This window comes from Piliocolobus tephrosceles, chromosome 13 (genome assembly GCF_002776525.5).
Source record: "Piliocolobus tephrosceles isolate RC106 chromosome 13, ASM277652v3, whole genome shotgun sequence".
Taxonomy (NCBI): Eukaryota; Metazoa; Chordata; class Mammalia; order Primates; family Cercopithecidae; genus Piliocolobus; species Piliocolobus tephrosceles.
This window is the reverse complement of record NC_045446.1, coordinates 55,576,149-55,603,191: the sequence shown is the minus strand read 5'-3', so window position 1 is coordinate 55,603,191 and position 27,043 is coordinate 55,576,149. Positions and strand designations below refer to the sequence as shown.

The window sequence follows — 27,043 nt, the reverse complement described above, 5'->3', positions numbered from 1 at the left end:
CCAAGCATGCAGAAGCTGGTTTTCCATGCTAGCCAAGTCTGCCCTTCACCTGGCAACCTTTCCTAAATGAGAACAGCATAAAAATGTTATTTTAACGTTTCAATAAAAAGCCTTCCTAGAGGCCGGGCACGGTGGCTCGCGCCTGTAATCCCAGCACTTTGGGAGGCCGAGGCAGGTGAATCACCTGAGGTCAGGAGTGCGAGACCAGACTGGCCAACCAACATGGTGAAACCCTGTCTCTAAAAAAATATATAAATTAGCTGGGCGTGGTGGCATGCAACTGTAATCCCAGCTACTCAGGAGGCTGAGATGTGAGAATTGCTTGAACCTGGGGGCCAGAGGTTGCAGTGAGCCAAGACTGCACAGCTGCACACACCAGACTAAGTGACAGAGCTTAACCCCAAAAAAAAAAAAAAAAAAAGGCTTCCCTAGAACTTGAAAGACCCAGAGGATTGACTTTAGTGACTCAAAACTCTTGTTATAGATCAGAGATCATATCATAGCCTAAAGGGGAAGGCTCGTGATCAATAATTGGCTTCTCTTCAGAATATAATTTCTAGGCCTTTTTTTTTTGAGACGGAGTCTTGCTCTGTTGCCCAGGCTAGAGTGCAGTGGTGCCATCTTGGCTCACTGCAATCTCCACCTCCCGGGTTCAAGTGATTCTCCTGCCTCAGCCTCCTGAGTAGCTGGGATTACAGATGCCTACCACCACGCCGGCTAATTTTGTATTTTTGGTAGAGACGGGGTTTCACCATCTTGGCCAGGCTAATCTTGAACTCCTGACCTCATGATCCACCCACCTCAGCCTCCCAAAGTGCTGGGATTACAGGCGTGAGTTGCCGCACCCAGCCGGCCTTTTTTTTTTTTTTTAATGACTAATAAATATATTGGTAAAGCCAATAAAATTGACTAACTAAAACTTTTTTTTTTTTTTGACAGAGTTTCGCTGTTGTTGCTCAGGCTGGAGAGCAATGGCGTGATTTCAGCTTACCGCAACCTCTGCCTCCCAGGTTTATGCTATTCTCCTGCCTCAGCCTCCTAAGTAGCTGGGTTTACAGGCATGCACCACCACCCCAGCTAATTTTGTGTTTTTTAGTAGAGACAGGGTTTCCCCATGTCAGGCTGGTCGCGAACTCCCGACCTCAGGTGATCCGCCCGCCTCGGCCTCCCAAAGTGCTAGGATTACAGGCGTGAGCCACCACTCCTTGCCTAAAACTTAAATTCTACAAATTACTATTCACAAATGATATGATGGTTTCAGGCATTTAAGGACAAAGCAGAAATATACATGTTTAAATCATATGAGTAAAATCCTTCTGGAATGGCTGGTTTCAAATGAGCTGTCATAGGAATTAAAATGATGTTATGCACTAAAAACCCACCCCACCATTTAAATAACAGGTTGGTTCATAAAGTAGTTGTAAGTAACAAAAAACTTTCTAGGAAATGAAGAAGTCTCAGTACAAAGGGAACAGAAGCTGAAAAGTATTAAGGTAGAAGTTTAGCAAAACATCCTACATTTGCTCACTAATAAAGCTTTGAAAGTTGCCTATCACCTTGCTCCTAGCTAATCAAAGAAGAGCATAACCTGTAGATAACTTTACTAGTATAATAAATACGTATATTTGGTCTTCTTCCCAGTTTCTGAAACACACAGCTCCTAAAACTCTTGGAATCTTCTGGGCATTAAAAATATCTTTTAAGTGAGATTGTCTCAAAAAACAAAAAAAAAAAAGAATGTCTTTTAAACCAGGTGTAATGGCTCAAATGCATAATCCCACCACTTTTTTTTGTTTTTTGAGACAAAGTCTCGCTTTGTGGCCCAGGCTGGAGTGCAGTGGCTCAATCTCGGCTCACTGCAACCTGCCTCCCAGGTTCAAGCGATTCTTTTGCCTCAGGCTCTCCAGTAGCTGGGATTATAGGCACACACCACCACGCCTGGCTAATTTTTGTATTTTGGGTAGAGAAGGGGTTTCATCATGTTGGCAAGGTGGTCTTGAACTCCTGATCTCAAATGATCTGCCCACCTTGGCCACTCAAAGTGCTGGGATTACAGATGTGAGCCACCACACCTGGCCCATTTTTATGACTTGTATGTGCAGATAAAGACATCAGACTTGGAATTACTCTGTAAATAAGCCCCCTCTAAACAAACTACAGGGCAGCTCCTACGTATTTACAAACAATTATAAACTATCCTGGGAGGTTGCAAAACAATGATTAGTATGCCTCCATTTGTGTTCTTTTTAAAAAGTATATATATAGTATATACACAGCTATGTCTACAAGGAAACAGAAAACAGTGGTAACCTCCCTGAAGGAGAACCAGGGTGCAGAGGTAGGAGTCGCACACATCACTGTACACTCCTCTAATGCTGTAAATTTCTATCCTTCATTTTACACTCTTGAAATGCCTTTTTTGAAGTTTTTTATTTATTTATTTATTATGTTATTGGAGACAGGGTCTTGCTCTGTCGCCCAGGCTGGAGTGCAGTGGTGTGATCTCCGCTCACTGCAACCTCCGCCTCCCAGGTTGAAGTGATTCTCGTGCCTCAGCCTCTTGAGTAGCTGGCATTACTACTGTGTGCCACCATGCCCAGCTAATTTTTGTATTTTTAGTACAGATGGGGTTTTATAATGTTGGTCAGGCTGGTCTTGAGCTTCTGATCTCAAGAGATCTGTCCTCCTCGGCCTCCCAAAGTGCTGGGATTACAGCCATGAGCCACCGCACCTGGCCTCAAGTTTTATTTTAATAAACCATACAGATTTCATAGTGTATATGTATAATTTAAAGAATATTAAAATCAATACATGTATATTTAACACCTAACATAAAAAATAGTACATTGGGCCAGGCGTGGTGGCTCATGCCTGTAATCCCAGCACCTTGGCAGGCCAAGGTAGGGTGGATCACTTGAAGTCAGGAGTTCAAGACCAACCTGGCGAGTATAGCGAAACCCCTTAAAAATACAAAAATTAGCTGGGTGTGGTGGCACGTGCCTCTAATCCCAGCTACTCAGGAGGCTGAGGCAGGAGAATTGTTTGAACCCAGGAGGCAGAGGTTGCAGTGAGCCAAGATTGCGCCACCACATTCCAACCTGGACAACAGAGGGAAACTCCATCTCAAAAAAAAAAAAAAAAAATATAAATATATATATATATATAGTGAATTATTAAAAATACCGGAAAAGAGGGAATTTTTAAAAATTAAGAGATTACTTCTCAGGGGTAGGATACTAGATCAAAGAAAAAGGGGCCAAGTGCAGTGGCTCACACCTGCAATCCCAACGCTTTGGGAGGACAAGGTGGCCAGTTCACTTGAGGTCAGGAGTTTGAGACCAGGTTGGCCAACATGGCAAATCCCATCTCTGCTAAAAGTACAAAAATTAGCCAGGTGTGGTGGCACACACCTGTAGTCCCAGATACTCAGGAGGCTGAGGCACAAGAACTGCTTGAACCCAGTAGGTGGCTGAGATCGCACTACTGCACTCCAGCCTGGGCAACAGAGCAAGACTCTGTCTTCAAAAAAAGGGGGTTGGGGGGAACTTCCAACTTTCTCTGTATTATTTGTGCACATATTATTTATTTGTTTTTTAAAACTATTATTTTCATTAAGGATACACAAAAAATTTGATATCTAGCTACTATATGAAGAAAAGAGAGGAAAATATTTGATTCCCTTTGGAATTATTTTAATTATATGCCTTAAGCAATCATTATTTTTACAGTAAAAGACTACTTTAGATAGTAAAATATCATTGGAGATTTCTTATCAGCCTCCACTTAGCCAACTCACTTTACCAATCGATTTTCCCCACTCTGAGTAAAGCATACATCGCTCCCACTCATTTGTTCCCAAACCTGTGCTAGCTGAACTTATTACTGGATTATATAACATAACCAAATATTGTGTAAATAAATGGTAAAATCTGAGGGTAAAAAGAAAGAATGTCTGTTTCTCTGGAAACAAAATTAAATGCTTTTAAAAGACTCAGTAATACAAAGTCACTAAAAAACACTGTAATTGAATTAGGCATACCATGAAACAACTAAGAATAAAAAACTAAGGAATACGACAAAAATCTAGAAGTAGTCTCTGCTCATATTCTTTTGCAAGGTTCTTTAAGTTATCACTCTACTTTAAAAAAAAAAAAAAAAAAGTAACCAGGGCTGGGCGCAGTGGCTCACACCTGTAATCCCAGCACTTTGGGAGGCTGAGGCGGGCAGATCATGAGGTCCAGAAATCAAGACCATCCTGGTCAACATAGTGAAACCCCATCTCTACTAAAAATACAAAAATTAGGTGGGCGTGGTGGTGCACACCTGTAGTCCCAGCTACTCAAGAGGCTGAGGCAGGAAAATTGCTTGAACTCGGGAAGCGGAGGCTGCAGTGAGCTGAGATCACGCCACTGCACTCCAGCCTGGTAACAGAGCAAGACTTCACCTAAAAAAAAAAAAAAAGTAAAGCAAAGGAACTAGGAAATCTAGTCAATGCATTATGGGTGTGGTTTATGCAAGGAGTGCAGATACCTGATTTGTGAATTCATAATCATGAGAAATGCCTGGACCCTTCATCAAAGATTAGTGACTATATAGTTATACATTTTAAGTTAAATTATTTAGGCCAGGCGCAGTGGCTCATGTCTATAATCCCAGAACTTTGGGAGGCTGAGGCTGGTAGATCACCTGAGATCAGGAGTTTCAGACCAGCCTGGCCAACATAGTAAAACCCTGTCTCTACTAAAAATAATAAAATTAGCCAGGCATGGTGGTGTGCACCTGTAGTCCTAGCTATTCGGGAGGCTGAGGCAGAAGAATCACTTGATCCCAGGAGGCAGAGGTTGCACTGAGCTGAGATTGTGCCACTGCATTCCAGCCTAGGCGACAAGAGCAAAACTCCATCCCAAAAATAGTAATAAATAATAAATAGTTTAACTATAAAATTAATTGTGTATATCATTTTTAGGATTCTGTGACTTAACTGACTTTTTTGGTTTCCAATCAACTACTCTACTAGGCCACTTCAGATAAAGAGTTTCTGTTCTGCATATAATTTTAAAATAAGGCCGGGTGCAGTGGCTCATGCCTGTAATCCCAGCACTTTGGGAGGCCAAGGAAGGTGGATTGCTTGAGCCCAGGAGTTCAAGATCAGCCTGGGCAACATGGCAAAACCTCATCTCTACAAAAAATACAAAAACTAGCCAGACACGGCAGTACATGCCTGTAGTCCCAGCTACCCAGGAGGCTGAGGTGGGAGGATCATCTGAGTCTGGGGAGGTCAAGGCTGCAGTGAGTCATGATTGTCACCTACACTGTGTAGGTGACAGAATGAGACCTACTCTAGTGTAGGTGACAGAATGAGACCCTGTCTCAAAAAAAAAGTAATAATTTTTAAACAACCAATTAAAAATTATGCTATTAAAAAAATACTATTTCAGGCCGGGCGCGGTGGCTCAAGCCTGTAATCCCAGCACTTTGGGAGGCCGAGATGGGCGGATCACGAGGTCAGGAGATCGAGACCATCCTGGCTAACACGGTGAAACCCCGTCTCTACTAAAAAATACAAAAAAAAAAAAAAAAAAAAACCCAGCTGGGCGAGGTGGCAGGCGCCTGTAGTCCCAGCTACTCGGGAGGCTGAGGCAGGAGAATGGCGTAAACCCGGGGGGCGGAGCTTGCAGTGAGCTGAGATCCGGCCACTGCACTCCAGCCTGGGCGACAGAGCAAGACTCCGTTTCAATAAATAAATACATACATACATACATACATACATACATACATACTATTTCTATATGGACTAAAGAATAAATATTATCCAAAAGTAAATAAAATGACCTATACCAAAAAGAAAACACTGCTTAAAACTGCCAATTCAGCGTTTCAAAGGGTTACACTTTCAGAATCTTACAATTCAGCCTGCATTCCTTTTCCTCAGGTAACACCTCTTTTCTATTCAGAGGGCAGGACATGCAGCAGGTAAAATCAACTGCAGTGGTGACAGCTTGTTTTTGGCCAGAGTGATTTTTATCCATACAAGGAAGATGCCTTTGGATCATTGATAAAAACTATTTCAAGAAAACCAACCTAAATTGTTTAAAGCACTCTATTAACAACAAAAAGCATAACTTACATCCAATGAAAAGTAATCCACTCCACTTTGGCCTCAGCAATATCCAGGAATTTCTGGAAAAAGCTTTCTCTTGTCCATGCTGAGCATGACTTTAGGTCCTAAGTTCAATTCATTTCTACATACTAACCATCTCAATTACATTCCAACCTCTTAAAATTCTTATTATGGATACAAGAACCCATATTCTAGGAGATACAAAAGAAATTCAGATGGAAGAATGTTATTTTTCCCTTGTGTTCATCATAATTGTCTCAATCCTCCTTTCCTTGCCTCTAAACACCCCCACTGCCTTATAGGTACCTAAAAGTCTACTGTATCTTCTAACACTCTATATAGTTTGGTTTCCTCCTCTCTGTTCTGTTCTAAACCAGAGACGTTCTTCCCTATTCAACTAAGTCTCCATTTCAAAGTATTTTTATGAAGCTCCAGCCAAGAAATAGCTAGGAAAGCAATAAGATTTGTCCAAGTCTATATTTCACCCAGAGACAGGAGGCTGTAACTTCGTATCTTAAACTAGAAGTTGCAAAGTGAAGCCTCAGGAACTACATTCAGCCAGCAGATGCTTTTTGCTTGGCCTGCAGTGTTTAAAAAGAATATTATTGCCAATATTTAAAAATCAGAGATTTCATGTAAAAAATCTGGGTCCTCATGAAATACTGGAATATTTAGTAACATCAGGCCAGTATACCCACAAGGAATTAACTGGAGCTAATTAGTGGCTGTCCACTTTATATGAGGTATGTGTTCTTGAGTTCAACATAGTTTCCATTACTTCACCTTCAAACTGTATCCAGAACCCAATCATTTCACACCACTTCACTGTTACCTCCTTAGTTCTAACTGACATCACCTCTCACCTGGATTATTACAAATTACCTCGTAAGGAAACTCTTTGCTCATTCTCCCTTTGGGGATATACTCTTAATATAATGGCCAGAGTGATCCTGTTAAAAGCCTAAGTTATTCATTCATTTAACAACATTTATTGAGCACCCTTATAAACTAGCCATGGTTTTAGTGCCTGGAATCCATCAGTGAGCAAAAAGCAAAAAACGCTGCCATTGTGGAGGTCCATTCCCTTGCCCGTGGACCAAATCTGGGAAATTTGAGCATCAAAGTACATAATTATAGTGAATTATAACTTGAGTAAAATAAAAATCTATGAATCCATACAATAATAAACAAAGGAGAAAGAAACATTCTTCATTATGGTATAATGCCAATTAATAAATACAGATAAAGTTTAAAAACCACTGTTTTCCAGCCTAAGCAATAAAGCAAGACCCTAGTTCTACAAAAAAAAAATTTTTTTTTTAATTAGCCAGATATGGTGGTGGGCACCTGTAGTCCCAGCTACTCGGGTGGCTAAGATGGGAAGATCATTTGAGCCCAGGATATCAAGACTGCAGTGAGCTATTATTGTGCCACTACACTCTAGCCTGGGTGATAGAGTAAGACTATTTCTTAAAAAAAAAAAAAAAAAAAAAAAATTTAAGGCTGGGCACAGTGGCACCTGTAATCCCAGCACTTTGGTTGAGTCCAGGAGTTTGAGACCAGCCTGGGCAATATAGTGAGACCCCATGTCTACAAAAAATAAAAAATTAGCCAGGCATGGTGGTGCGTGCCTGTAATTCCAGTTACTCAGGAAGCTGAGGTGGGAGGACCACTTAAGCACAGGAGGACGAGGCTGCAGTGAGCCATGATGGCACCACTCAACTCCAGCCTGGGCAGCAGAGTGAGATCCTGCCTCAAAAGGAAAAAAAAAAGAAAAAGAAAATCACCTTTTTGCTACTATCCTTGAAAAACCTGATTCAGAATAGAAACATCAATAGATGCTAAACTATTAGGCATCCATAAACTGCAAATATAATACAAAAAAATAAAAACTAAAAAAGAAATGGTTACGCCAAACTTTAAAGAACAGAATAATTAGTTTCAAAGTATCTCCCCACAACTTACGTGTTAATTACCAAGGGAAAAATTAAAACTTTCCAGTTAAGAAACCACACACACCATCTTAACCAAGTGAGCAGATTACTATCACCAAAACTGAGACAAAATGACATCATAGGCCTGCCTCCTGTAATCATGAAAACTGACAGTATATGTCTCCTAATATAATGCACTGAGAGAAGCACAACATCACTTCTATGGTATTTTCGGCAAAAATTTATAATCTGAATCTAATCATGAAAACATCAGACAAAACCAAATTAAAGGACAGTCTATAAAATAACCTGCTTGTACTCTTCAAAAATGTCTATGTCATGAAAGACAAAGGCTGAGAAACTCACAACTAAAAGCAATGCAAGATATCGCACTAGATCCTGAATAAGGAATTTTTTTAAATTATCATAATAGACATTATCAGGTACTAGAGAAACTTTAATATAGTACTGTCTCAATGTTAGGTTTCCCAAATTTGATCAATGATAGTTATTTCAGAGAATGTTTTTATTCTTAGGAAATAAACATATGAGAATTTAGGAGTCACAATAACTCTCAATGGTTCAGTTATGTTCACACACAGAGAGAGACTGTAATAAAGCAAATGTGGCAAAATGTTAACAATTGGTGAATTTGGCATAGGGTATACAAGAGTTCTTTGACCACTCCTTGCAACTCTTCCATAAGCTAGAAATTATTTTAAAATAAAAAGTAAAAAAAAATGAAAACTGGCCGGGCGCAGTGGCTCAAGCCTGTAATCCCAGCACTTTGGGAGGCCGAGATGGGCGGATCACGAGGTCAGGAGATCGAGACCATCCTGGCTAACACGGTGAAACCCCGTCTCTACTAAAAATACAAAAACTAGCTGAGCGAGGTGGCGGGCACCTGTAGTCTCAGCTACTCGGGAGGCTGAGGCAGGAGAATGGCGTAAACCCGGGAGGCGGAGCTTGCAGTGAGCTGAGATCCGGCCACTGCACTCCAGTCCGGGCGACAGAGCAAGACTCCGCCTCAAAAAAAAAAAAAAAAAAAAAAAAAATGAAAACTCTGATGGCTATCTAAGAGCCATCTAAGAGTAAAAGCCAAAGTCCTTACAATGGCCTACAAGATTCTATACAATCTGGCCTCCAGTTAAGTCTCTGACACCATCTCCTACTATATTCCTGCTCATTCACTCCATTCCATCCACCCAGCTTCCTTGTTCTTGAACACATGAAGCACATTCTTGTCTTAGACCATTTATAAGACCTGTGCCCTTTGCCTGGAATACTTTTCCTACAGATATTAACAGGTCACTCAGGGATGCCTACCTAACCACTCTATTATAAATTGGAACTTCTCTTCCCCAAACACTATCCCTTTCTCTGTTTTATTTTTCTTTATAGCCCTTATTAAGTACCTTATAAACTACATATTTTATGTATTTGTTTAATCACCTCTCTTCCCCCACTAAAATTTAAGTTCCACTATAGCAACAATTTTTCTGTCTTGTCCACCACAACAATTTTTCTATCTTGTCCACCACTACCCTTGAAACAATGCCTGGCACATAGTACACTCTCAGTAAACATGTACTGAATGAATGAATTTCATGTTACTAGCCTGGTCCATTAAGTAAGCATCTGTTTCTTTCTAATCTACTTTACTATTTTGTCCAAATATGCTGCTTACACTCAACCTCCCATTTATAAAAACAATTCAGTTAAGCAAACAACAAAAAGTAGCAACACATCCACATTTTCTCAATATATAAAGGATTATCCTTTGTGAATCCTCAGTTTTACTAGGCTAAGGAAGAGGCAGAAATAACTCTGCAGAATGACAGAACAGAATTGATGGAAAGTCAGCTTTCTGTGACCATCACCTCCTACCCACCCCTCTTTTCACTTCAATCAGAAGGGACATAGGAAGCAGTGTTCCCTTCCAAGACTGGAATGCCCAGCAAAAGGCCATGAAGACAGTTAATCAGAAAAACTGGCCCTCTCATGTCCATCAATTTGCCATCCACCACCTATCTGCAAAAGATCTGGGTTTTGCTCAAACTGTAATAGCTCTTAATCTTTACAGTCAGCCCCACTGTACCTGAACATGGAAAGAAAGGAAACCTGAGGCAGGCAGAAGGCTCTAGTAAGCACTGACTTACGCTGTGAGTAGAGCAGGATTTGAAACTCCAGAAGGGCACAAGTAAAAAGCTGAAACACATTCTCCACCCCAAGCAGTTCAAAAACCTCTTTGACAGGAAAGTCAAATAGGGGAAGCTCATTGGTACTTGGTCTCTGGCAGATTATTGACCCATAGACCCCAGAAAACTTCAAGGACCGGCCAGGAGGTGGGAGTGGCACCTCGTAGAGTACGTTGTATATGTAGCTCTCAAGGGGCAGTGGAGGGGGCTGAGGTGAAGTGACTGCCTGGTGGAGTTGCTCCAGCACGCTCCGACATGCCTTCATGAAAGACATGGGCGTGATGAGGCAGATGCACTTAGAGACGTAGAGAGTGTCCCGGCTAATGTCATAGGAGTTGAAGCGCTGCAGTTTGGTCACAGGAGTGTCTTCACCATCTTCCATGCTGCTCTGGTCTCTGCCATCAGCAGGGGGAGCATGTAGGACATCATACTCAGCATTGTGCATGTGGTAAAGGGTCTGCATCGCACTGCAGATCTGCTTGCTAGTCACCTCTTCATAAAATGTGAGGGCAAACCCAAATGTCCGAGAGCCATCCTCCCTTGTGATAATAAAGGCATGGAATTGGGGCTCCCTGGGATCAGCCTGGGTCTTGAATGCCAGCCCCTTGGGCATACATAGCTGCAAAAGACAACAAGGCAACAAGCAGTAAGAACACTCACAGGCGATCCTCTTTCAGAACACCATCACTATTTATTTATTTATAGAGCACCTACTAAGCTGAGAGTGTATCTGGCTTAAAGCTCTCTCTTTCTAATGCAAGACACGCAAGTAAATAAAATCATAACGCAGTCATCAGGAATATACAGAAGTATATGCAAAGTACTATGGGAACACAGAACAGACAACTCAGCCTGGGAATATCAGAAAAAACCTACAAAAACGGACCAGGTGCAGTGGCTCACACCTGTAATCCCAACACTTTGGGAGGCCAAGGCAGGTGGATCACTTGAGGCCAGGAGTTTAAGACCAGCCTGGGCAACATGGTGAAACCCTGTCTCTATAAAAATACAAAAATTAACCAGGTGTGCTGGTGCACGCCTATAATCCCAGCTACTCGGGAGGCTGAGGCATAAGAATCACTTGACCCAGGAGGCGGAGGTTGCAGTGAGCCAAGATCATGCACTGCACCCCGATTCTGTCACCAAAAAAAGGTAATGTTAGAGTTCATCAGGTACACAAGGGACAGAAGGATATTTCGGGGACACGAAGAAAATGCACAAAGACATGGAGATAAAAGAAAACTTGGAGAATTTAGGAAATGGTAGGTGGTTAAGCATCACAGCAAGACAGAGAGTAAGATATGTATACTAGGAGATGATGCTAGAAATATATCTAAAAACCAGATAGATGCACCTTTATACCTAAAAATAAAACAAACTTGTAAATAGTATTGGACTATCACCTCACAAAATTTTGTCATTAGTAAAACTTATTTTCACATCAAAAAGTATGCTCATTTCATATAAACCAAGGAGATGACATAATCAGGATAAAGATGTACTGTTTTCACTCTAATTCAGATGGGTTATATAAAGAAACTTGGATAGTTAATCGAACTGACCTGAATCAATCAGTTCCCATTTTCCAGTTTTACATGAACCTGGCTATACAAATAAAATATAATAGCCTGGGTTAACAAATACAAGGGACTATATTATATTATATCTATTAGCCTTAAACTTGACTTCCCAAAGGCTAGGTATTTCTAGAATATAGCATGTTAAAATGAAATAAACGCTAGACTAGGAGTCAAAAAACTTAAGGCTCTCAAAGACAGCGTCTTCATCTGTGAAATAAATAATACAGTTTTCTCTCCCTACTTCACAGGTTTTTTGTGTGCATCAAACAAGACTAACCTCTAAAAACTACAGAATGCTGTTAAGTATGTAACAGAAGGCCAGGTGCGGTGGCTCACACCTATAGTCACAGCACTTTGGGAGGTCAAGGTGGGCGGATTGTTTGAGCCCAGGAATTTGAGAACAGTCTGGACAATATAGCAAAACCCTGTTTCTATAAAAAAATACACAAAAAGTAGCCAGGTATAGTGTCGTGCACCAGTAGTCCCAGCTACTCGGGTGGTTGAGGTGGGAGGATCACTTGAGCTCAGGAGGATGAGGCTGCAGTGAGGAGAGATCACACCACTGCTCTCCAGCAGCCTGGGCGACAGAGTGAGACCCTGCCTCAAAAACAAATGCAACAGAGGCAGTACGAAGGTAAGGTTAAGAGCAGAGGTCTGGAACCAGACTACAGTGCTCAAACTCCAACTCAACTACTTACTGGCCATGCGAGCTTGAATATATTACCTAACCTCTTTGGATCTTAATTTCTTCATCTGTAAAATATGTACGTGTGTATGTGTTTATTCAATACTACCCATGTAAGGAGTACCATGAGGATTAAATAAATTAATTCATGTAAAATGCTTATTAGAGTGCCTAGCACAAGGTGAATATTCAATAAAGGTTAGCTTACTCATAGTGGTATATTCTTCCATATGAGATTTTAAATGCTTTCCTATCTAAAATTATGATGAAACAAAAAAATGAAAATAAAATTATGATGAAACAAAAATATCCACTCTGTCATATTACTCAGATATATTCAGTGCAGAATGAGAGAAAACAATTTTAAACTAGTGAAGTTTAAAATTAACTCATCATATAATCTCAATGCAATAAATAATCAATAGATCAGGACCACCACAAAATAAGTTCACTGACACAATACTATGTATTTCTCTGACACAACAGAAACACATTATAACTTTTCGCACAGTTAATATATTCTGAATATTTGATACTTTGACCAAAATGCAGAATAATAAACAATAAGCATTATAATCCTTTCTTCAAAAGTTATTGGTATTTGGTGGTACCACTGCTACCACAGCCTGAATTCACAATCCTATTAAAAATTACTCTGTAAATTATCTCATACTTGTGGCTAACAAATACTAACCATTCCTACTGCATCTTGGTCAAAGGGATTCCATTCTACGTTCTCAGGATATCGTGCAAGGACTTTAGATTTGAATGTTCGTCTCAATGGTGTCTGCTCAAAATTTTCTCCTGTAAGAAAAATAATGAAACAAATCATCTCTACAAAATCCCTTTAAGTCACGGGGTTACAAATGTCTGAGCTTGGTACTCCAGCAAGGTACAGAAATGAAGACAAGGGGGTTAGTATGCCAACCATCTAAGAATAAGAATAGGAAAGGCATTAAAGTTATTAGGTCAGTTAAGCTGAAAAAGTACAGCATGGTTAATGTTAGACATCACTAGCTGTCAGTTCTTCTTCAAAATGAAATTATTAGTACAAACCCAATGGTTAATTTTCTTGGAAGAGAGTGAGAAAGCACAAGGAATGACAAGGATTGTATCTATCTTTTCTTTTTCCCTGAAAGCCAGGTTTAATTTGCTTAAAGTCAACTAAAAACATCACAGAAGCACATTTTACTTAAAATTCAGAATAAACTATGTATTTCAATGATCTCTGGGAAAAATACAAAGAAACAAAAAGATATAAGAACATTAACAAAGCAGACTTCAGGGTAAATCTAATGAGATATTCTGTCAATTCAGAATTACTAGAAATTTCTGGAATTGTCCTTTGTTTTCCCATTCCCCCTCCTAAAAACACTAGAGTATATTGAAATAAGAACATTAAAGTGAAGAGAGAAAGAACCAAAGAACCCACCACCTAGAGGGATACAAATCTGAAAAATCTACTGGTCAAAAAAGGCACAAGAAAGTTAGAAGGTCAAAGGTTACAAAATGCCACTGGAGAGACATATGTAAGGACCATTAGAAAGCTTTGGGTGTTCTCAATTTTGTTTTGTTTTTACCTTCAGTCGTACTTGAAATGAAAGGGCTGGCACCATCCCTGGCTTTAGAAGCCTGTATGTACTGGCATAATGCTATATGATAAATGAAATAACAGAGTATTACAATAAAGCAGTGTTATTCAAACTTTTTTGACCATTATTCCAGTACAAATTACATTTTACATTATGAAGCAATAAACATATACATGTATATGTGTATACATAAATTTACCTAAAGCAAAAATTTCACAAAACAATACTTACCTTTACTATATATATAATGTCCTCTCATATTTCCTACTATATCATTAAAACTAAAAATGCTGACTGCAGGCCTACTAATGATCACAATTCAGTTTGAAAAACATTATAATACGGTATAGTAGAATGAAGAGCTCAACTGATACCAAATTACTATAAAGTCACTAGTGCTTTATCTAAAAGTATACTGTCCCAAATATTGCTTTTCCTAAGGAATTAGGGAGTATGGGACAAATTAAATACATATAAACAGTTCAAACAAATAAATTTTAGGCGTCGTGGAAACATATGGGAAACAAAATCAAGGACAATTCAATTGAATTATATTACCTGTTTACTGAGTAATCAAGGGACTTAGATACTGCAAGGAATAGAGATGAACCAGACAAAGCACATACCCTCAATGATCCCAATGTCAAATATACAGGAAAAAGAACATACATATACAAATAACCATTTCACAGGAAGGCTATTATCTGGGAGGCTCCAGATCTTTCACCTACATGGCCTAACCATTCAGAGCACACTGGCACAGGGTCCTGTTTGCCTGTTCTAGTTGATAGAATAAATTCTGTTACAAATATAGTTTTTTTAGTTGGTCTGGAACTTAAAGGGATTTGTGGTTATTAAGGAGGATGCATTCTTCACAATCACAGGATGAGATGCACCTAAGTTAGAAAGTCCTTTACCCTAAATCAATCCCAGAGGCACCTCAAAAGTTTCTAAAAGAGAAAAGTTTATCATAACTTAAAGGCACCTGTTTCAGAAACTAGTAATAAGTCTAGTCAGAAAGTTATTGCTTTTATAACTACAATCTCTCCTCTATTTTCTCTGAGGTTTTGTCCATCATCAGAAGCAGCAGCTCACTTATTCACAATTTTCAAATTGATAGGACCCAACCTTCTTTCTGTTATTAAAAGCAAGTGCCACAATTTCATTTCTCTTATTTCCTGATCCTTCTTCCAAACAAATTCTTCTGAAACTTTCTTTTTGAGCAAATTTCATCCCTCAAAATACATTTGGTAATCTTCACTAAAGAAGACTGGCAAAAGTCAGCAGGCAGCTGGTAATAGCTGCAGCAACAAAGGCCTACAGCTTATGTAGAGCTAAGCTCAGAACTTTAGTAACACCTGCAAAGAGCCCACTCATGGTAAGCCTGCACTTACTGTACAAAGTAATTAAGCAGCAAGCAGCTGACATAATGATCTCGTCTACAGTCTGAAATTCTTGGGATGTATTTTTAAACTGTATTCATGTCTGAAAGAAGATAACTGTTTCTTCCTCCTAAGCTTCTTCACTTTCAGTTATCAGTGTGCTCATTTCTTCCTAACTAGCCAGAAAATCCCCTCAGTAAAAACCATGAAATATCACAACACAGAGAGGAAGCACTGTCCTCTGTGAAGGAAAGATGCCTTCCTAAAATGGCTCTAGGCCTCTATGGCCATAACTACCCTAAATGCGCCTGATCTCATCTAAATGGCTGTACGGTGCTCCCTAAGACATGACATCCATGTGTGAGAAGATAGAAAAGCTGAGTGATTAAGGGGAGAACTTTTAAAAAGTGAGAAGAAGAATGGCGCCAAAGGTGAGCATGACCAGCTGATCTGAAGTGTGGCCAAAAGGGAGAGAAAAGCTATGAATCACGGGAGAAGTAATTGTTAAAGCCTCTGTCCCCACCACCACTTCTCCACATTTGCCCCTTCTTTAAATTAGCTAAGGGAAGAAGTCTTGTTAAAGAGTCCAGTTCTGAATAAAGGACTATACGGGGTGCCAAAGTTAGACAAATGTCCTTCTGTGAATTAGACTAGACCAGTAGCAAGAGCAAAGTATTTTCTCTACAAGGGGAAAGAAGACGTATAAAGAAGTATGAGGGCCCTGAAAACAAATCATATTCATTTCAGTCACTCCACAAAGAGTGCCAGAAAAGGTAAGAGAAGGGGATTCACAAACCTAAGATTTTTTTATTGAAATGATTCACTCATCATTTACTTAGGGCTGAGTTTTTTTGTTTGTTTGTTTGTTTGTTTGTTTGTTTGTTTGTTTGTTTGTTTTGAGACGGAGTCTCGCTCTGTCGCCCAGGCTGGAGTGCGGTGGCCAGATCTCGGCTCACTGCAAGCTCCGCCTCCTGGGTTCACGCCATTCTCCTGCCTCAGCCTCCCGAGTAGCTGGGACTACAGGCGCCTGCCCCCTCACCCAGCTAGTTTTTTTGTTTTTTTTTTTTTGTATTTTTTAGTAGAGTCGGTGTTTCACCGTGTTAGCCAGGATGGCCCGCCTCGGCCTCCCAAAGTGCTGGGATTACAGGCTTGAGCCACGGCGCCCGGCCTAGGGCAAAGTTTTAAGAATAAACAGTAAGGGGCTGGGCACCGTGACTCATGCTTGCAATCCCAGCACTTTGGGAGGTTAAGGTAGGTGGATCACTTGAGGTCAGGAGTTAGAAACCAGCCTGGCCAACATAGTGAAACTCCATCTCTACTAAAAAAATATAAAAGTTAGCTGGGTGTGGTGGTGGACACCTGTAATCCCAGCTACTCGGGAGGCTGAGACAGGAGAATCACTTGAACCCAGGGGATGCAAGATGCAGTGAGCCGAGATCATACCACTACACTCCAGCTTGGGTGACACAGCGAGACTCCATCTCAAAAAAAAAAGGGAAGAAACAGTAGGAAAACTTAATCCTCAGAAACACCTACACAGGCCCACCTCCTGAAACCCGTGTATCACAGGTACCTTAAATTTCAATTATTTAGACCCCTGGAAATTCAAACAATATTAGGAATATGACATCACCACCACAACTGTCCTATTGTCCTAGAAACAATAACTAATTATTTGTCCAACACATACAGATTATAAAAACATCAGCAGATCTAGATATCAGATCTTAAGTCCATTTCTAAGAACAATTTCAAAAGTAGTCAACTACGTGTCAGTCTATCCTTGTGAATCTGCTTCCAAGGAAGTACAGTTCAAATCAATCATAAAAGATTTTTTTTTAAACCATACATGTCTTACAAGAACTTCTAATAGGTTTTTTATCTGTTCTGCTTTGACCAAGCCAGAAACAAACCGACATTTGTTGTTGTTGTTTTGAGATAGTCTCACGCTGTTGCCCAGGCGGGGGTGCAGTGGCACAATCACGGCTCACTGCAGCCTCAACCTCCTGAGCTCCCACCTCAGCCTCCAGAGTAGCTGGGACCAGCACACCCAGCTAATTTTTTAAATTTTTTTGTAGAGTCAGGATCTAGCTAGGTTGCCCAGGCTGGTCTCAAACTCCTGGGCTCATGCAATCCTCTGACTTCAGCCTCACTTTAAAGGCATGCTCCACCACACCCAGTTTAAAGACATTTTTATATCTGGCCTCTTGAAGGTGATAGGGAGAGTAATATAAAGATCTGTGAAACTACAATGGGAAAAAATTGATTTTATCAACAGAATACTTTATGTCTAGTTCACAGAGGTTCTGCTTCCAGTCATGGCAGAGTAGCTCCTATCAGACCAATTTTCCTGCAGACAAGTATGAGCTTGTCTGGAGAATTAAAAAGCAAGAAGATTCTCAAGTAGGGGAAAAGGTCATCATTTCGAAGAAGGTAATGATACTGGGTGAGTTTCCCTTTTTTATGGCTTCCAGTCAGGCAAGTATCTGTCTGTCATAAGAGGTGGGTAAAACTCAAAAACTCATAATCTTACTAGCTTAAGAAACCAGAGGACAAATTTTAAGGCAAACCACAGCAGCTGGGAAGTGAAAGAGGGAAATTCCAGAGAGAACCACAGAAGGGAAGACCCAAAAATCTATGTACAAACTCTGCCTACAAACCTGGCTGATCCCTGAATCACACATGCATGGAGCAGACCCCAAGCAGCCAAGTTAAGGGTAAAAGAACTGAACTGAGATTTAAGTTGCCACTCACTATAGGGAAACAGTTAACTTAAAAATAATAACAATAATAATAATAAAATAAGAATGCTCTCTGGAGGGAGGTAACAGAATCTAGTTCTTTACAATCCAGAATTGCTCAGCATATAAAGAAACAGAAAAATAAGGCCTATTCTCAAGAGACGAGTCAATCAATAGAAACCAACCCTGAGTTTACTCAAATACTGGAATTAGCAAACAGGAATTTTAAAGCACGTATGATCATAATGAATGAAAAAATAGATCTCAGGCCAGGTGTGGTGGCTCACGCCTATAATCCCAGCACGTTGGGAGGCTGAGGCAGGAGGATCATGAGGTCAGGAGTTCGAGACAAGCCTGGCCAATATGGTGAAACCCCGTCTCTACTAAAAATACAAAAATCAGCAGAGCATGGTGGCGTGCGCCTATAGTCCCAGTTACTCGGGAGACTGAGGTAGAAGAATCTCTTGAGGTTGAGGCGGAAGTTGCAGTGAGCCAAGATCGCGCCACTGCACTCCAGCCTAGGCAACAGACCAAGACTCCGTCTCAAAAAAAAAAAAAAAAAAAAAAGATCACAACAGAGAAACAGACATTACAATGCAGTGGGCTGGCTTAAAAGCAGATTGGAAATGACAGAGGAGTTAATGACCTTGAAAAAAGAACAACAAAAATTATCCAATCAGAAATACAGAGAGAAAAAAGGATTAGAGAAAGAAAGAGCTGTCTGGGCGTGGTAGCTCACACTTGTAACCTCAGCACTTCCTTGAAGAGACAGGCTTTACCTTGGCCCACATCACCAGCTGACTGTGGTGCTCAGGAGTCATGCAAATAAGTACCCAGAATACAAGCAGTGAACTGTCCACTGCCCCCCAACCCCCACCCACAGGCCTGTTTTGTTTTGTTTTGTTTTGTTTTGTTTTTTTGAGACGGAGTCTCGCTCTGTCACCCAGGCTGGAGTGCAGTGGCACAATCTTGGCTCACTGCAACCTCTGCCTCCCAGGTTCAACTGATTCTCCTGCCTCAGCCTCCCAAGTAGCTGGGATTACAGGCGCCTGCCATCATGCCCAGCTAATCTTTCTATTTTTAGTAAGGATGGGGGTTGTACCATATTAACCAGACTGGTCTCGAACTCCTGACCTTAAGTGATCCATTGTCCACCTTGGCCTCCCAAAGTGCTGGGATTACAGGTATGAGCCACCACACAGGTCCCACAGGCCACTTCTAAGTCCTCTTCCAAGGCACTAACCCAGGAAAGCTGCTGACCAGGCTTTTCAATGTAAATTTAAGATAAACCCTGTTACTCCTGTTTTCTCGAGGCAGATTTGTTCACTCTCTTTCTCAACACATTTACTTTGTCAGATCGTTTTAGGTTTGTATACACAGCCATTATTCCTACTGATGTTGCCTCCTGCTTAACATCTTCCAGGTACCACACGTGATCCAACTCATGTACCCAGTATTTCTAAAATGGATGAACTTCTTATGTGAGCAGTTTTAGAAAGACTAGGGTTTGAGAGCCTATCTAGTCAGGACTGTTCCAAACTACATCTAGGACAAACTGATAGTACTTTTGTTCACATTGCCTTCCTTTTAGCCCAGTCAAATGCCCTTCAGAGCACACATCTGTCAGGTAACATCTGGAACTCACATAATTTCCTGTTTAGTGGGTGATGCAACCAGCTGTCCAATTCATGGTCTTTTAGACCAGTCTAAGAAACCCAATCCTGTGTTCTTTTCTTTCTTTTTTTTTTTTAAGATGGAGTCTCGCTCTGTCACCCAGGCTATAGTACAGTGACGCGATCTCAGTTCACTGCAATCTCCACCTCCCAGGTTCAGGCAATTCTCCTGCCTCAGCCTCCCTAGTAGCTGGGATTACAGGCACGCACCACCATGCCCAGCTAATTGTTTTCGTGTTTTTAGTAGAGATAGGGTTTCATCATGTTGGCCAGGCTGGTCTCGAACCCCTGACCTCAGAAGATCTGCCCGCCTCAGCCTCCCAAAGTGCTGGGATTACAAGCGTAAGTCACTGTGCCCAGCCGTTCTTTTATATAATTAATAAATTAGTTAGATGTATACACACACTCTTTCAAATACAGTGAGCTCCCAGAGGCTACACAGGTAGGTACACATGCACCTTTCTCTAAAAGCTAGTCCCTCCAGAAAATTGGGCTTAAGCAAATCCATTTCTGTAACTAAAAAGTGGCAGAGGCCAAATCTGAGCAAGGGTCCCCATGCTCTCCTCAATACTGAATGTTAAAGTAATCAGCCTAAATTAAGTCTGAGCAACTAGTCAAGAAGGCAGGAGACAGGATTAAGGACCTAACTTGGCTACTTACTAATTGTATGACATTAAACAATTTACTGAGTCCTGTGAGTCTCATTCTCTTCAGCTGAAAGATGAAGTACATGACTAGCTGCTCATCTCTAAAGGTTTTTCCAGCTTGGTCATTCCATGACTATTGGGCCTAGAGCCTGACACAGCATGGGAATCCCACCTTTTAAACTTTCAGTGAAAGACTGAGGACTGAAGGTATGCATTAGCTCTTCCTCGGCTACCTCTCTCTTTCCAAAACCTTGCTAAAACAATGGGGGATGGGGAGTGGCACAAACCCACAAAATGACAGTAAAGGTAATAGTAACATTTTAGAAGCTGAAAAGCAGATGAATGAGTGGTTACTAACAGTAGGCTTGAGAAAGGCTGCGATACAACATAACCTTCAAAAAGCTCAGGAACTTGTAGCATTAGGCACCTTTCAAAGTGCGGATAAAGATGGAGCTAAAAACAGGAGGACTGACGAAAAGCCTATTTAAGAACCAGCAAGGCCAGGGACTGTGGCTCCTGCCTGTAATCACAGTTAATCAGGAGGATGGCCTGGGGCGAGGAGTTCAGAACCAGCCTGGGCAACGTAACGAGATCCTGTCTCTAAAAAAAAATTAATAATTACTACTCTGGAGGCTGAGGTGGAAGGATTGCTTGAGCCTGGGAGATTGAGCTGCAGCGAGCTGTGATGGTGCTACTGCACTCCAGCCTAGGTGACAGAACAAGAGCCTATCTCAAAATAATAATAAAAACAGTAATAATTATAAGACAGGCATGGTGGTATGCATCTGTAGTACCAGTTACTCAGGAGGCTATAGTGGGAGGATCACTTAAGCCCAGGAGTTCGAGGCTGCAGTGAGCTATGATCACACACTACTGCACTATAGTCTGGGCAACAGAGCAAGATTCCATCTCAAAAAAATAAATACAAAAGAATCAGCAGGCATCAGCTAATGAACAGATGAATGAAATGTATAATAATACAATGGAACATTATTCAGCCATGAAAAAGAATGGTGTACTGTTACATGCTATGACACAGATGAACCTTGAAAACATGTCAAGTGGCCTAAGATCACATACTTTATCATTCTATTTATATAAAATGTCCTGGCTGGGCGTGATGGCTCACGCCAGTAATCCCAGCACTTTGGGAGGCTGAGGTGGGCAATCACCTGAGGTCAGGAGTTGAGACCAGCCTGGCCAACATGGTGAAACCTCATCTCTACTAAAAATGCAAAAATTAGCCAGGCATGGTGGGGCACGCCTGTAGTTCCAGCTACTTGAGAGGCTGAGCAGGAGAATAGTTAGAACCCAGGAGGCGGAGGTTGCAGTGAGCCGAGATCTCACCATTGCACTCCAGCCTAGGAAATAAGAGCAAAAACTCTGCCTCAAATTAATTAATTAATTAATTGCCCAGAAAAGGCCTATCTATGGAGACAGAAAGTAGATTACTGTTTACCTGGGGTGAGGGGATACAGAGTGACTGCTAATTAGTACAAGGTTGCTTTTTAAAGTGATTAAAATGTTCTAAAATTAAATTATGGTAATGATTGCACAACTCTGCAAATATACTAAAAAACAGAAATTGTATACTATGAGCAGGTATGTAGGCTATGTAAATTACATCTTCATAAAGTGATTTAAAAAATAAAAAGACAACGAAAGAAATTTGGCATGCTAGTAAAATATAGTCTCCTACTGTCAAACCATGTATCATTTCCAACAAAGTATCTTTTCCCATACACAAAAATTATCACAGATAAAAGATATGCAGAGATAAAAGATGATACTGTATATATAAAACACGAATAGACTGTTGTTTTAAAAGAATATTCAGAAAATAAAACAAGGGCAGGCAGTGAGTGGCTCGTGCCTGTAATCTCAGCACTTTGGGAGGCAAAGATGGGTAGAGATTGCTTGAGTCCAGGAGTTTGAGACCAACCTGGGCAACATGGCAAGACCCCATCTCTACAAAATAATAATTAAAAGACTAGCCAGGCATGGTGGTGCCCACCAGTAGTCTCAGCTACTCAGGAGGCTGAGGCAGGAGGACTGCATGAGCCCAGGAGGCAGAGGTTGAAGTGAGCTGAGATAGCACCACAGCACTCCAGCCTGGGTGACAGAGCAAGCCCCTGTCTCGAAAAAATAAATAAAAATAAAAACAAGCTTGTGGAAATCAAAATGGTGTTAGAAAAATTTTAAACTCAATAGAAGGGTTAGAAAACAGATTTGAGGAAATATCCTCAAAAGTAGGACAAAAGAAATAAAATTAGAGAAAATATAGTAATAAAAGTAGGCTGGGTGCAGTGGCTCACACTTAGGCTCAGCTCATGCTTAGGTTGGGTGCAGCGGCTCCCAGCTCTTTGGGAGGCCAAGGCGAGTGGATCACTTGAGCCCAGGAGTTTGAGACCAGTCTGTGCAATATGGCAAAATCCTGTCTCTACTAAAAATACAAAAATTAGCTGGGTGTAGTGGAGTGTGCCTGTAGTAGGCTAGGTGGGAAGATGGCTAGAGCCTGGGAGATGGAGGCTGGAGTGAGCTGTGATCATGTCACTGCACTCCAGCTGGGTGACAGAGTGAAACTTTGTATCAAAAATAAATGTATTGGGCCAGTGTGGTGGCTCACGCCTGTAATCCCAGCACTTTGGGAGGCTGAGACAGGTGGATCACCTGAAGTCAGGAGTTTGAGACCAACCTAGCCAACATGGTGAAACCCCACCTCTACTAAAAAAATAAAAATTAGCCAGGCGTAGTGGCATATGCCTGTAATCCCAGCTACTTGGGAGGCTGAGGCAGGAGAATCACTTGAACCCAGGAGGTGGAGGTTGCAGTAAGCCAAGATCGCACCACTGCACTCCAGCATGGGCAACAAGAATGAAACTCCACCTCAAAAAAATAAATAAATAAAATAAAATAAATTTATTTATTTAAGAAATAATAATAAAATTAGAGTCCATCCAAGAGGTCTAAAACCCAAATAGAAGTATGCCATAAAGAGGAAAGAGAGAAAATAAAGGGGAGGAAATTATCAACAAAATAATAAAGTTTCCCAGAAATGAAAGGCATGAATTTCCAAATTGAAAGTGCTCTTCAAGGATCTAGCACAGTAGATGAAAACAGACCCACACCAAGACACATCATGATGTAATTTCAAAATGCCAGGGACAATGAGAAAATTCTAGATGTTTCCAGGAAGAAACAAATTTACCAAGGAAAGAGATCTGAATAGCACTGGATTTCTCAATAGCAACTTTGGAAGCTAGCAGACAATAAGGCAATGTCCTCAAAATTCTGTGGGAAAATTATTTCCAGTTAGAATTATATACTCAGTCAAATAATAAGTAAAGTAAGAGAGTAAAAGAAAGAAATTTCAAACATATAATCTCAAAAACAAAATGTATTTTCTATGCATCCTTTCTCAGGAAGCATATGCTCTGCCAAAACGAGAATTAACAAAAAAACGACTTACATACGGGATGGAGGAAACTGGAGCCATCAAAAGAGAGTGACAAAGGGTAACTCCAAGATAGAGTGAGGGGACATCCCAAGATTTTAATGCAATAGGCCTGGCAGGCCAACACCTCAAACGATCCTGACTGATGGGGCTCAGGCAAGAATCCACAGCTTGCATCATATTTTCCAAGGGATCTGTGAGCCAAAAAATACTTTAAGCCACTGCTTTAAGGTGTCCATTAGAGGTCCTGCACAAGGGACAAATCACAACAGACTTCTATAACAAAAAGAAATTTTTCAGATGTTACAAATCTCAAAGACAAAGAATATGGAGTAATGCAGTAGATTAACGTTTTTTCTGATTGGAGATCATCATTTAGAAAGAAAGAAAAGAGGGGCTCAAAGTACTCTAGAAGCCCAGGGAATTTTATTCAAATAAGGCTTAATACCTTACTCTACAAAACATTCTGAAGAGAGATTGGTTTTGTTTTGTTTTTTCAATTTGTGATTTATGTCCCACCTACCTACCCACCTCAAAGAACAAGGTGGTATATAAGAAAAATCATATAAAAAAATTAAAGTAGGACAAAGAACACTAAAAGCAAAAAAAAAAAAAAAAGATGTGCTTAAACGCCTGTGGCATAACTTTCTTATAAATTGCAAAAAATGATAGTTTGCTTGCAACGTATGATATTTAAAAATAATTCAGGTCAGGCACAGTGGCTCACGCCTGTAATTGTTACCACTTTGGCAGGCCGAGGTGGGCAGATCACCTGACATCACAAGTTCAAGACCAGCCTGACCAACATGGAAAAATCCTGTCTCCACTGAAAATACAAAATTAGCTGGATGTGGTGGCAGGCACCTCTAATCCCAGCTACTTGGGAAGCTGAGACAGGAGAATCACTTGAACCCAGAAGGTGGAGGTTGCAGTGAGCCGAGATCATGCCATTGCACTCCAGTATGGGCAACAAGAACAAAACTCTGTCTCAAAAATAATAATAATAATAATTCAACAAGAAAAAAATATGAATGAATATACTGGCCGGGAGTGGGTGGCTCATGCTTGTAATCCCAGCACTTTGGGAGGCCGAGGCGGGTGGATCCCCTGAAGTCAGGAGTTCAAGACCAGCCTGGCCAACATGGTGAAACCCTGTCTCTACTAAAAATACAAAAATTAGCTGGGCATGGTGGCGGGTGCCTGTAGTCTCAGCTACACTTGGGAGGCTGAGGCAGAAGAATCTCTTGACCTGGGAGGCAGAGGTTGTGGTGAGCCAAGATAGCGCCATTTCACTCCAGCCTGGATGACAGAGCAAGACTCCATCTCAAACAAACAAACAAACAACAGCAACAACAACAACAAAAACACTGAATAGGTCCCAACACACAAAGTGACACCTTTGGATATTTTGAAAATCGTATCTAGCTCGAGTCATCCCTCTTCTCTCATCTTATGTCAGATCTAAAGTTTCTCTAATTTGTCTGTGGTATATTTATAGGAGAAAATTCCCTTTTTTTGCTCCTCATGCTCTTAAATAACTTTATATTTTAAAAATTCCTAGAAACATAAAATGTTTTACTATTAAAGGCCATTATAGGCTCTTCCAATCTGGAATGACATCATAAATGCTGTTAAAAAAATCCACACCCTTTGATCTGCTAAATATGCAAGAAAAAGCAAAGCAAATGCCTATCAACAAGAAGACAGTTTGGCACATCAAGGCAATGGAATACATCTAACCATTAAAGCAACATACATAGGAAAAGAAAAAAGACTAAAAATATTTATTAATTAGCAATACAACTCCAGAGTTAAGAAGTCGAGAGAGAGGCCGGGCATGGTGGTTCATGCCTGTAGTCCCAGCACTTTGAGAGGCTGAGATAGGTGGATCACCTGAACTGAGTTCAAAACCAGCCTGGGCAACATGGTGAAACCCTGTCTGAAAAATACAAAAACTAGCCAGGCATGGTGGCATGTACCTTTAGTCCCAGCTACTCAGGAGGTTGAAGTGGGAAAACTGCTTAAGTCTGGGAGGCAGAGGTTACAGTGAGCTGAGATGGCACCACTGCATTCCAGCCTAGGCACAACAACATGACACCCTGTCTCAAAAAAAAAAAAAAAAAAAAGTCTAGATACAAACAAGATTAGTCAAAAATTTTAATGTCAATGGCTCCCAACTAGAATCCCAAAAAAGAATTAATAATAATGGAGGCATCAATTTTAATATTTCAAAAAGCTATTTGGAAATGTATGTAAAAATATTATATAAGCTAATTAAAAGATCAGATTTCTTTGCCTTCGGTTGGAAATATAGTAACCCCATGTGTATTTCTTTTTTTTTTTTTTTTTTTTTTTTGAGATGGAGTCTCGTGTCTCGCTCTGTCACCCAGGATGGAGTGCAGTAGTGTGATCTCAGCTCACTGCAACCTCCACCTCTTCGGTTCAAGCGAATCTCCTGCCTCAGCCTCCCTCCCGAGTAGCTGGGATTACAGGTGTCTGCCACCACCCCTGGCCAATTTTTGTATTTTTAATGGAGATGGGGTTTCTCTATTATGATGTTGGTCAGGCTGGTCTTGAACTCTTGATCTCAGGTGATCCATCCGCCTTGGCCTCCCAAAGTGCTGGGATTACAGGTGTGAGCTACTGCGCCTGGCCTGGCTAATTTTTGTATTTTTTTTTTTTTTTTTTTTTTTTTGAGACAGAGTCTCGCTCTGGCGCCCAGGCTGGAGTGCAGCGGCAGGATCTCAGCTCAATGCAAGCTCCGCCTCCTGGATTTACTCCATTCTGCTGCCTCAGCCTCGCGAGTAGCTGGAACTACAGGCACCTGCCACCTCACCCGGCTAGTTTTTTGTATTTTTTAGTAGAGACGGGGTTTCACTGTGTTAGCCAGGATGGTCTCGATCTCCTGACCTCGTGATCCACCCGTCTCGGCCTCCCAAAGTGCTGGGATTACAGGCTTGAGCCACCGCGCCCGGCCTAATTTTTGTATTTTTAGTAGAGATGGGGTTTCACCATGTTAGCCAGGCTGGTCTAGAA

At 40.9% G+C, this 27,043-nt stretch overlaps 1 protein-coding gene across 3 annotated transcripts in view; it reads right to left on the bottom strand.

Moving 5' to 3' along the window:
* DENND5A (DENN domain containing 5A) overlaps positions 1-27,043 on the bottom strand; it is a 129,038-nt gene that overhangs the window by 54,195 nt on the left and 47,800 nt on the right. For 2 of the 3 annotated variants that reach the window (XM_023189815.3, XM_023189814.3), the window contains exons 2-4: positions 14,099-14,170; positions 13,213-13,322; positions 10,215-10,872 (exon numbers count right to left, since the gene is read on the bottom strand). In XM_023189815.3, coding sequence (XP_023045583.1) covers positions 10,215-10,872; positions 13,213-13,322; positions 14,099-14,170 — 840 coding nt within the window. The remainder of the gene's footprint in view (positions 1-10,214; positions 10,873-13,212; positions 13,323-14,098; positions 14,171-27,043) is intronic. The other variant, XM_031933959.1, reaches the window with a different exon arrangement.